The sequence below is a fragment of the Semicossyphus pulcher genome, unplaced genomic scaffold (assembly GCF_022749685.1).
Source record: "Semicossyphus pulcher isolate SPU_LCO1_2020_fin unplaced genomic scaffold, fSemPul1.0.p SCAF_9, whole genome shotgun sequence".
Taxonomy (NCBI): Eukaryota; Metazoa; Chordata; class Actinopteri; order Labriformes; family Labridae; genus Semicossyphus; species Semicossyphus pulcher.
In genome coordinates, this window is record NW_027211770.1 from 18,728,451 (window position 1) to 18,740,091 (window position 11,641).

At 40.5% G+C, this 11,641-nt stretch overlaps 2 protein-coding genes across 2 annotated transcripts; one reads left to right on the plus strand and one right to left on the minus strand.

Moving 5' to 3' along the window:
* Window positions 1-434: 434 nt before the first annotated feature.
* On the plus strand, window positions 435-8,992 carry nmt2 (N-myristoyltransferase 2). Its single transcript, XM_069656566.1, has 12 exons — window positions 435-588; window positions 1,147-1,264; window positions 2,419-2,560; window positions 3,291-3,409; window positions 3,582-3,673; window positions 3,762-3,878; window positions 3,991-4,161; window positions 4,254-4,362; window positions 4,451-4,621; window positions 4,713-4,880; window positions 5,094-5,231; window positions 6,251-8,992. Exons 1-12 carry the CDS (start codon window positions 476-478, stop codon window positions 6,269-6,271), a joined length of 1,479 nt encoding a protein of 492 aa, XP_069512667.1. The 5' UTR covers window positions 435-475; the 3' UTR covers window positions 6,272-8,992.
* Window positions 8,993-9,160: 168 nt separating this feature from the next.
* On the minus strand, window positions 9,161-11,272 carry rpp38 (ribonuclease P/MRP 38 subunit). The gene is made up of 2 exons (XM_069655943.1): window positions 11,195-11,272; window positions 9,161-10,590 (listed from the first exon to the last, which is right to left on the minus strand). Exon 2 carries the CDS (start codon window positions 10,581-10,583, stop codon window positions 9,753-9,755), a length of 831 nt encoding a protein of 276 aa, XP_069512044.1. The 5' UTR covers window positions 10,584-10,590; window positions 11,195-11,272; the 3' UTR covers window positions 9,161-9,752.
* Window positions 11,273-11,641: the final 369 nt, after the last annotated feature.

The following is an 11,641-nucleotide window of genomic DNA, read 5'->3' on the forward strand; positions in this document are numbered from 1 at the left end:
TGTTATAATAAGTTTGCATCCAACCACAGACCCTGTTTGTTATGATTGTGTTTTCTTTAGGAGCCCCCCTAGGAAAGGAGATTATGAGTTTATTTGCGTTTATGGCAGTAATTTGGAAGCATATTGTAAATAGAGTTAAGTGTTATAAACTGAAAAAAATTTAAATAGTCCATCTTTGTTCATATAAACTTTGAGAGAGCTCAAATGTTATATTTGAATATTACTGAAGTAGTTTCTCTGTTAAAGCAAAGACAGAATGTCAGTGTGTGGTGGTGGATGTGTGTACCTTGGAAGTATAATGATAGTTAAACTCGGGTACCACTGGACGTTGTAAGGTAGGAGTGTTTCTCTGTTTTCCCTCCAGTGGCCTCTAGGCGGCGCGGTTTCCTTCGGCATTTTCTTTGTTTTTCCATCCCTCGCCCGTTGCCCGTGATCTCTAATCATACGGGGCTGGCGATTTTTTAAAAACATTTTTATGATGGCGGAGGACAGTGAATCCGCGGCCAGCCAGCAGAGCCTGGAGCTAGATGACCAGGACACCTGCGGGATAGACGGAGACAACGAAGAAGAGAATGAGCATATGCAAGGGTGAGGATGGCCTGTCCGGTCCGGCGAGGAAACGCAGTAACGTTATTTCAGGGAGCCTGTTTGTGCAATGCCTGTTTATGTGTGTGCTCGGTCGGGAAAGGCTAGGGCAGTTTAGCTAACGTTAGCCGACACAAGCACAGCCAGGCAGCTTGCTATACGGCCGCTTTTCAAGCTGCTAACCACAGCAGAAGTGCTGATGGATACCTTTATAACATTGCTAGATTTGTTGTTTGACCGTGTGTGTTTTTACATACAAATGTACACTCCCAGCTAAGCTAGCGTCCCGACTGAATGACATGATGACAGCCAACGGTTGAGACAAACCGTTAGTTAGCTTGCTAACGTTAGGCTAGTTCAGCTGTCATTCGTTGCTATGGTAGCTAACGTTAGCTCTTTGCTGCTGCCATGGTTGTGTGCGTGCGTGCGTGCGTGCGTGTGTGTGTGTGTGTGCGTGCTTGTATGTGTGTTTGTGTGTGTGTCAGTCGTCAAAATGTGAGTCAAATAAAGTCAGCTCCCTTTTCAAGGATGTGTTCTGTTCGTTTTTGTTCATATCTTAAGGAGTCCAGGCGGAGATCTGGGGGCCAAGAGGAAGAAGAAGAAGCAGAAGAGGAAGAAAGAGAAGCCAAGCTCGGGGGGAGCCAAGTCTGACTCTGCCTCTGACTCCCAGGAGATCAAGGTACGATGATGACCCAGTGAAGATGTGCAAAGACCTTTTCATGGCAGGGACTAAAACCTAAAACCACCCACTAACCTAGTAGAGCCACGTCCCAGGCAGATGGTAGACAGGGTACTAGAAGGGTACATAAATAACCCAAGAATAACCTGCTTCTTTGCTTCAAGTGTGACCGGGTCAATCAGGGTTAAGCCACCCTGGCCTACACTTTGATCGTGACATATAGAAACCCTACATTACTGAGGCAACCCTACTTCCTAGTGTCGTATAGTCAGAGTAACCTTTAAAATATTACTACCCCGGTTATGTTTTTGCTCATATACCAAACATATCTTGGTTTTAAAAACAAGTACAAGCCCTACTGCATATGTACTAAATGTATTACTTTATGCTAGCTAGAGCTCTCTGATACAAAACTGAGATACTTTGGCACCTGAACACCTAATCTGAGTCTTATTTTATGTGGGCAGATTTAGTGTTGTGTCTAAATTATTCTAGACTTAAATTTCTACTGTTAAGATGAAGAAAGCAGCTCAAACTGAATCGTAAATGGCAGAAAGTGGCTAAGAGACACACAACATAGTACACAATCTTGATACAATAGGCAATGGGGAAGAATCACGAATCAAGTTTCATTCATACAATTACAGACTCTACCATTTATAGCAGCAAGAAAAGAAACACTAGAAACATGCACCACTAAAACTTAGCAGGGAGTGTTCCAAATTGCCTCCAATATCACAAACCTTGGCTTTTGTAAGGGTTGTATAAACAGGGACATTAAAAAACAGATTTTTCATGATCCATGTAAACATCATACCCTGAAAATGACCAAAATCAGGATTAAAACACACAGAGATACTATGTGCATGTAAACACAATATATCCGTTACCAATTAATATGAACAGCCAAAGAGGCTGGAACTTGTTTTTAATAGACCCAATAAGGCTTTGGGTTTAGGGTCTACATCTGTTGTCATTTTGGCTGTATTTATATTGAGTATGTCGTTCTGTCTTATGTGCACAGACTGTGTTACATGACACTGTATGTCCTGTCATGTCGAACATGCAGGAAAAGGTTCTTTTGTGTTCATATCGTACTTAAGGCACACTGTCTTGGTTTCTTATTCGTGTATGATTCCCTTCTCTACATGTAGAACCCAGGCTTGCCCATTCAAAAGCTGCAAGACATCCAAAGAGCCATGGAGCTGCTGTCCTGCCAGGGTCCAGCAAAGAGCATCGATGAGGCAGCCAAGCACAAGTACCAGTTCTGGGACACCCAGCCTGTGCCGAAGCTAAGTAAGTATCAGCTTGACTTAAATCAAGCAAAGCTTTGTCTGCTTTCTGTTAATTGTGCTGCAAAAAAGGTCCATATCATTTATAAATACAGTTTTTATTGAGGAAAGCATCCATTTAGGAACTCATAAGCTCTTAATTATTAAGTGATTATAAATTCAGCTTGCCCAATGAATGCTTACAGAAATTGTTAAGTTGCAATCCCTAACTCGAACAGTATCAGCGGTTACTTCAGCTTTCGGCAGCATGCGTATCATTCTTGAACACTGTTTCTGTTCACCAGTGCCATCTACTGGATATATTTTGTCATAGTCTGTGCTGCTCAGCTGTGAAGTTAAGTGGGGGTTCAGGGGTTCACTGGGCAAGCCTAGGGTCATTAGATTCAGCTCTTTCCATGACAACCATTAGCCAAAGATCAGAGATGTGTCCTATGCATACGAAGATAAGTAAGAAAGCATTGGAGCTCCTTTCCTTCACCCTTTGAGGAATTGACTGGCTCCTATCATTACTGCTACTTTAATACCTCCAGCTTGATTTACAAGGACTTTAGAACTTTTTCTAAGCATAAAGGTCTATGCTTCCGCAGCCCAGTTTGAAAAATACACCTTGATTTAGTGTTGGATCAGCATCGCCTAAAGAAGAAGCATGAAAAGGACATTAACCGGCCTGCTGGGAATGTGCTTATTGGAAAGTAGTTACTTTATCTTTAACGAGAGCTGTGCTATTTTTGCAGATGAGGTGGTGACGAGTCACGGGCCGATAGAAGCAGACAAAGAAAACATTAGACAGGAGCCATATTCCTTACCTCAAGGCTTTATGTGGGACACTCTGGATCTCAGCAATGCAGACATAGTAAGTACAGTGTTTATTCTAATGGTTATTTTCTTCATTAACTGATTACATTTATGATCTCTAAAGCCTCAGAAAGCAGTAAAAAATCTGTGTAATTATGTAAGAACAAGAAGGAAAGAACATCGACCCATCACATTTTTACTGACTGTCTTTATTGCTGTTTTTTCTTCAGCTGAAGGAGTTGTACACATTGTTAAATGAAAACTATGTGGAGGACGACGATAACATGTTCAGATTTGATTATTCACCTAATTTTCTCAAATGGTAAGTTCTGATGTTGCTTTTGTTATCACATATGTACCTACACTATCAAAGTGTCTGCCCTCCCGCTGAGCGTTTCCTCCCCTCTCAGGGCTCTGCGTCCCCCTGGCTGGTTACCACAGTGGCATTGTGGAGTGCGAGTGTCCTCGAATAAGAAGCTTGTTGGCTTCATCAGTGCCATCCCTGCAGATATACGCATCTATGACACGTGAGCACTCATAACTGACCATAAACATTTGGATCCGAGCAGTGATATGAGTCAATAAAACCCACCTTTTGCTGTGATTCATTAGTCTCCTTCTTTCCTTCTGCTGCTCCAGACTGAAGAGGATGGTTGAAATCAACTTCCTGTGTGTCCATAAGAAGCTGCGTTCAAAGCGTGTTGCTCCTGTCTTAATCAGAGAGATCACAAGGAGGGTGAACTTAGAGGGAATATTTCAGGCAGTATACACAGCTGGAGTGGTGCTGCCTAAACCTGTGTCCACATGCAGGTATGCTATACTACACATGGAGCTTAGTGTCAGAAAGTAATTTATAATATATACTCCTTGATTGTTATTCTCTTTGTTTCTGTGTGTTTCAGGTATTGGCATCGTTCTTTGAACCCCAGAAAACTTGTGGAAGTAAAATTCTCCCACCTGAGCAGAAACATGACCCTGCAAAGAACCATGAAACTCTACAGACTACCAGATGTAAACACCTGTCAATCCTGGATGTTCTTTTACAGTTCTTATCATTGGCAGGAACTAATGTGGACTCTTATCTTTACACCCCATACAGAGCACCAAGACTGCAGGTCTGCGGCCGATGGAGAGGCGTGACATCTGCCAGGTCACAGAGCTGCTACAGAAATACCTGAGACGTTTCCAACTTGCGCCTTCTATGGGAGAAGAGGAGGTGGCTCACTGGTTCCTGCCACAGGACAACATCATTGATACATATGTAGTAGAGGTATCTGTAATCAGTTTATATCCTAAAGATTCTGACGACACATCTCTTAGTTCTTTCTGTTTGAACTTTCATTGTTCCTCTCTCCTCTCAGGGAGCTGGTGGCGTACTGACAGATTTTGCTAGTTTCTACACTCTGCCCTCGACCGTGATGCATCACCCTCTACATAGGAGCCTGAAGGCCGCTTACTCTTTTTACAACGTTCATACACAAACCCCACTACTGGACTTAATGAATGATGCACTGATCCTGGCCAAACTGGTAATGTTTCTCTCTATGCAGATCTGTTGTAAAACACATGGCTCTACCAAGTAATTCAACTGTTTTCTGTTGTTAACTTTAAAGAGAAGGGAATGAGGCTGTGAGAGCTCCAAGTATAGGACTCAGTTAATTCTTGAAAAGTGAAACTCAAAAGAAACATTTCATTTCAATTTTAATGATTCTGTTTGTGATGTCATTCTGTGTGTTTAACAGAAAGGTTTTGATGTGTTCAATGCCTTGGATCTAATGGAGAATAAGGTGTTCCTGGAGAAGCTCAAGTTTGGCATAGGAGATGGAAATCTGCAGTATTACCTCTACAACTGGAAATGTCCTCCTATGGACCCTGATAAGGTCAGCAGCAGTTTTTTTTTTCTCAGCTGACAGTCAACTGTTGCTGCAGTCAAGGGGATGAGTAACACTGTACAAAAGTGGGGGTTAAGTTTTCCTTCCAGTCGGCAAAGGTTAAGTTGCTCATGCTTTAAACCTCATTATTTTTGCAGTAGTGTATATTAATAGAATAAATGCTTTCAATTTTTGCTGCACTAGTTATTTCTAAATCCTCATTAAGTTTGTGTTAAACGTTCCTCCCGTTTCTTTTTAACTACTAGCTAGGTCCAAACTAGTGATTAACTTAATTAGGCTGTCTGTTGCCCTTTTTACACTGTGGTTCCGCCTCAGCGCCGTAATGAAGCTCAGCCGTCATGCAGCCTTTGCCATTTTACATTGGACTGAGCAAAGCCGGCATTAAGCCGCCCCAGTGTGTTTTTAAAGAGCATTCCGGCGTTGCGGAAGCAAAATGTGCGCGAGGTGTAAATACACACACAGCACTGTTTCGCCCTGCCATCTCCGCTGTTTATACTGACACCGTTTCACCTCTGTTTCACCTCTGTTTCACCTCTGTTACACCTCTGTTACACCTCTGTTACTACCTCTGATGCCGGCTCAGAGGCGGAACGACCCCACCATTACGCCTCCCTGTGCTCTACATAGAAGACGAAACATAACAGACGCGTAATAATCCCGCCTTGAAGTGGCAGTGTGAAAAGGGCTTGTAACCGTCCTCTAAACAGGAAGCAACAGTAGCATCACAATCTGAATGTTAAATATATTTAACTGCCGATGTATGCAAGTTATGCATACATCTAGAAATCTGTTTGTTGACAGAGAGTGGAAATGTTTGATTAATCTTATCTAACTGCATTTGTCATACATTATTAGCATTTCATAATGTTTTATACATATATAAGCTAAGCTAAGCTAGTACTGTCAGTAAAGTTCAGCGAGCTACAAGTGAACAGCATCCAGCAGACAGTTTTGTTATTAATTTATCAGTGAAAACTCCGCTAACAGGTGAACTCTCTGTTTTTCAGGTTGGCCTGGTCCTTCAGTAGTAGGCCTCATCACAGCTGCTACACAAACACTGATCAAGAGGTCGTCAGCGACCTCCGGCTATTCCTTACCTGGACATACAGGTAGCCCAAGCTAGACAATGAGAACTACAACAGTAAAAAAAAAAAAAAAAAAAAAACAACAACCGAGAGTCTGGGAGGCGGTTCAGCCGGCACTCGTGTCATCAAGAACAATTCTCAGTTCACCTGGAGGTGAAAACTCTGAAATCATCAACATCCTGAATGTGAAGTCATGCTATGCCTGAGATACTCATACAGTACAATGCTCCTGACATGCACACTCACATTTAAAACACACCAGTTTGACATACAAGAGGATGCCTTGACATTGTGTATTATGTTTAGTTCGTCTCTCTCAGCAGACGCCTTGTTAAAGGGACCGGCATGTCGTTTCATTTTGCTGATATTGAACTATTTAAATGATAATCAACTGGTTCACATTACCGCAATACAAACATTTAGTCTTTCTCTCCCCACTGCAACGACACTTGCGGTATAAGAGGATCTTAAAGGCAACTGACTGTCTCATATCATGTGGCCAGAAGTTTTTCTGCTGCCTGTTTTTGGGCCTCAGAATAATTATACATGCTACAAAGGTGTTTGAGTGATCGCTGAAACACGAAAAGGGTTTTTTTCCTCAAGCATCCTGACGAGAAATATCAACTTTTAAATGTCAAATATCTGCACACACACAGGAACAAACAAGCATACACAAAAAGCAAGGACTCATTCGACTGGTGCATTGATATACATGTTTTTGTTGAAAATATATAGTTACCTGTACATTTAAAGCCAGATCATATTTATTCCTGTATTGTGAGTTTGGGGTTTGGGAGGGCTGATCCAAAGTATTTTCCTCAAACGTAGTGTAGACGTCACTGAGTTTGTTCAGACCATGTGGGTTCAAGTGGTTTTTGATGAAGAATGTATTGCATCAAAGAAGCACAATTTTTGAGTTCATAAACAAACAAAAGGGTTCTTTTTTTTTTAAAGGGTCAGATTTCAAAACAGATGTGTTGAGGTACATAAAATTCAACCTTGTTCTTTTTTTTTTTATATGAAGGATTTGAGCTGTTTATTTACATTACTAACCTGTCTCTGGGGTTGAATGGTGTGTTGTTAATTTAGCAAGTCAGTTAAAATTGAGGCAAACTACTAAGGATGGTAATTGCATGGTCTGTGCACAAAATGGGGAGGTTGAATTGCAACACCAAAGGGTGGGAAAAAAACCGCAAAAGTAACACTTAACTACAAACAGAGTGGATTTTATATGAAAACATTTTCAAAACAGTCTAGAGACAGTTTTGTAGCGTAAAAATGGCTTACTTTAATCAGTAGTGTTCTTAGTGTAGTTGCATTAAAAGCAGCCAAGGTCAGTTCTCTTTTGTTTATTTAGTCATTGTCACTCTGAGAAATGATCGGTCGTTACTTTCAGCAGCCTTTTTGCAGAGAGATGAATCACCGCAGCTGATTGGTCAATAGAAGTACAACACATGGCTTTACACATGAAAAAAGTGGATTCCCTCACCTGCTGCGGGATGTTCAATGTGTTCTTAATCAAACTCTGTGTTTAATAAGACAAAGAGAATTGAGCACAGGATTGAAGGTGAATAATTAAACAGCATTTATTCTGAACACAGCGGCTGCATTAACAAAAGCCTGTATTAGTAACCGCATCATTTTGAAACTTTCCCTGTTTTTTGGGTCCATTTTTATTGACTTCTGGAGTTTTTTTTATGGTACTGTATTAGTGTGTCCAAAAAATATCTATAAACTGTCCCTTTTTTTTTTAAGTGTGTTGTGCGGCTAAATGCGTGAAACAGTTCTGATATTTATAATTGTACTTTGCAAAATGTCTTAAGACGTCAATGTTCTTTTTCTTTAGAGTAACTCCCTTTACTCTCAACTTAAAGGGGGTTTCAACCTGAAAACAGATGTTTTTTGGGGAGTATTTGGCATTTCCCTGTATAAGGTCTTTAATGAAAAGCTGTTGTCAGACCACTTGTTCTGCGGTGGAGCTGCTGGTGAACTCAACGGTTAAAAAATGTTTGATAATTGTCTTTTTGCTCTGAGTTTGTTACTTTATGTCTGATGTCTGCATAACTTAAGAAGTAGAGGCTGCTGCCTTTTCTGTTGTCGATTTTTACTGTACGTGGTGTAGTTTCTTCTCATCCCTTTATATATTAGGAAGAAAAGACAAACAGTCAGTGCTTCAGGGTTCAAAGTTTTTTTTACCCATGAAAGGTCGAATGAGTTTCATTCACTAAGACGGACGTTACGGCATTTATTCTCCCTGAATCTGGGTTACTGAGTCAACGGTGTGCCTCATGGATGTCGGTTGTGTCACAGATGTGTTGCCTGCAGCTGTTTGAATGAGCATGTCAGTTGTGCTGCTGTGATGATTTTAGCGTTGTTACTTGCCACACCCTTTAGTGAGAACTCAACCTGAAGTACCTGCCTTATTTCAAAGATGTTTTGTTTTTTAATCAAGATTTTGGGGACGGGAGGGCGTACTTTTGAAATGGCAAACAGCTTTCTCTAAGTGAAGAACAATATTTTTATTCAAATCCATTGTATGCTGTGACAAAGCTGAAGAACTGTACCAGCATCATTTAGACATGACCCCATGCAAATAACAATCTGTTTCAACACACTCGTCAGCTATACCAGCATGGATATTTGATTGAATAAACTCACTTTAAAAAGGAACATGACTAATGTACTTGTTTATAACATGATGGAGCATAAGTTTTATCTTATGTAAACCGTAGAGTTTTTAAATTAACTCAGCCCAAAAAAGTTTTTCATTGGTTTGAGTCAGACCTTCAGTCAGATTTACACAAGAACACAACAAATATTTCAGTTGAGTAGGTTTAATTCAGAAACAAACCTTATGAACGTTCACTTGAAAATAAAGCTCACAGACAAAAGTTGACATTCCTATTAAAGAAACTTAGGATAATGTTTATCAACCAATTAATCTGCCAGCTGTCTTCACATTTGTTTTTGCTAAGAAATGAAAGTAATGACAAAAATAATGTATTTCCCACAGTCCAAGGCAACATCTCTTAACTGCTTATTTTATACCAACAGTCAAAGCTCACAGTTATTCAGCTTTAATTCACTGTGATGAGTTATCTCCAGCAAGTTACAAGTTCTTGCAAAGTGAACTACAAAGCATACTAAAGAATTACTGTATAATAAAGCATATATATATATATAATATAATACTAGACATTTTGTCCCTCTTCAGGCCTCTAAAATTCTTCAAGTGAAACAACCTAAGGATTAAAATATTCCTCGTCTTCCTTTAGTGTCTACAATGAGGCCATAACCTGTGAACGGGGCTCACAAGTACGCTCATTTTGAGTGGTCATATGCCTGAAGTAATGCTGGAAACCACTGAGCCAAAAAAGGAATGTTTCTTTTAATATTAAGAAAAGTTTCTGTTTTATTTATCCAGCTAGGACTTTACCTTTTTCTTTCTTTTCTTCGCAGAATTAGCAACAATTTTTTTCACTTTGAGAGGTTGCAGCGTGCAGGAGGAGGCAGACTCTGCGACATCAGATTCACTCTCTAGTTTCCTTTTCTGGCCCTTCTTCTGGACAGCGTCCTCCTTCTCCTTCTCCTCCTCAGGGTCGACAGAGTCTTCAGGTTTTACTCTCGGCACTGCACTTTGTAGCCAGGTAACATCTTGTGAGGGCACTCTGGGTGTAATAGCATCAACAGTGTCAGTGAACGCATCATCATCTTTGGATGTACAGTGTCTGAATCCCAAAGCGAGGACACTTTTCAGCCCCAGTGGCTCCGACACGCTTTGGCTCAGCCGAGGCACCTGGCAGGCCGGCACACCTCTGGTCACACTTAGAGCGATCAGGTGATCCGTCATGTGTTTTGGCTTCACAGACTTGCACACGAGTAACAGTTTGAGCTCGTTCTTCTCCAGAGCTTTGGTGACCTCGTTGATACCGATGGCCAGTTGTTTTCTGGCTGCCACATCTGTCCAGCCGTTTTTAGGAGAGTCCTTCACCTGAGCGTCCTGGCTCACCTGGGGAGCAGGTTCTGATGTAGTGCCAGGATTCTTGTTTTTCTTTTTCTTCCAGGGGCGAAACACTTTCACCTCTTTCTTCTCGAGACCTGTGGAAACGAGCTTGTCCTTCAGGGTTTTCAGGATAAAATGCATGTCTTCCTGGGGTAGTGGGCTCCATTTTGGAGTGAATGGTGATGTGAAGGAGGTCTTGGCTGGAGTATATCTTTTTATTTCCTTTTTGGTTGGTTTCCCTGCATTGGCCATGCCTCCTCTGAAATCAAGACAGGAAAGATATACAAACGAAATTGATATTACTCTTAATATAAAAAAAAAATACAGTTGAAATATGCCAAAGATGTTTGTCATAGCTTGTCCCTAGAGAGCACTGACTTTAGGAGACTGAACACACAGAAGGGTAAAGAGAGAAAAATATTTTATAGGCCTAAATAACAATTTAGATGGATGAAACATATAATACATTTTAAAAAATGATGGGGTACTAAATAAGAATAAAGACAAATTCTTTACAATTACAATACTTTGTCACAACTTACAGATCAAATTGAAAAGGATCGTTTTAAGAAACATTACGTCTTATAAATTAGCACCTAGTCTTTATAATACTGTCAGATTGTGTTAGGTGTGATTGTTACTGATTTAATGCAATACTTTTATTAAATAATTTTAATGACTGCCTGATGGGGAAAACCACATAAGTTGTGTGTTTTATGGTCAGTGAAGCAGCCACTGTCAGTCACTTCAGTTCGTGTTAGCCGTCAACTGCTACGAAGACTCTACACTTCCGTTAACCGTATCAACGTTGTTACTGTCAAACTACATACTCGTCAACTAATAGTGCTATGTAGTTTCCCTACCTGGTTATTAATCCAACGAAAGCACTTTTCTTTCACGAGTTTGGTGTTCCATTCACATGCTCAGTCCAACAACACGGGTGGACCACAGGGCGCCGCCATTTTTGTTTGAATTGAAATTCCGCAGCGCACACTAGTGGTCAGTTGGCGATATGAATTGTACCACATTCACATGGAGGCACGGCACAATTTATCAACGAAAGCTTCTAACATGTCAAAACAATTTTACCAGCCCTCTAGACGTAATATAAATAATAAAATAAATAGTTTGATTTGTTACAAACAATAGCTTCGAGAATAAATGTCTTGTATTTCTCGAGATAGGAAAAGGTGTTATTGAAACACCACTGAGTAGAAATGCTCATTTTCAAGGTGCGTTTGCATAATTATACGCAAATTAAAGTATATAGCTGCATTATAAGTATTAAATGAAAAGTAGGCTTCTTCTTG

Coding starts and splice junctions, on each gene's coding strand:
- nmt2 (XM_069656566.1), top strand. CDS start 476: ATGATGGCGGAGGACAGTGAATCCGCGGCCAGCCAGCAGAGCCTGGAG. Junction 1,265..2,418: donor CTGACTCCCAGGAGATCAAG/GTACGATGATGA, acceptor CTCTACATGTAG/AACCCAGGCTTGCCCATTCA. Junction 4,622..4,712: donor TTGATACATATGTAGTAGAG/GTATCTGTAATC, acceptor CTCTCCTCTCAG/GGAGCTGGTGGCGTACTGAC.
- rpp38 (XM_069655943.1), bottom strand. CDS start 10,583: ATGGCCAATGCAGGGAAACCAACCAAAAAGGAAATAAAAAGATATACT.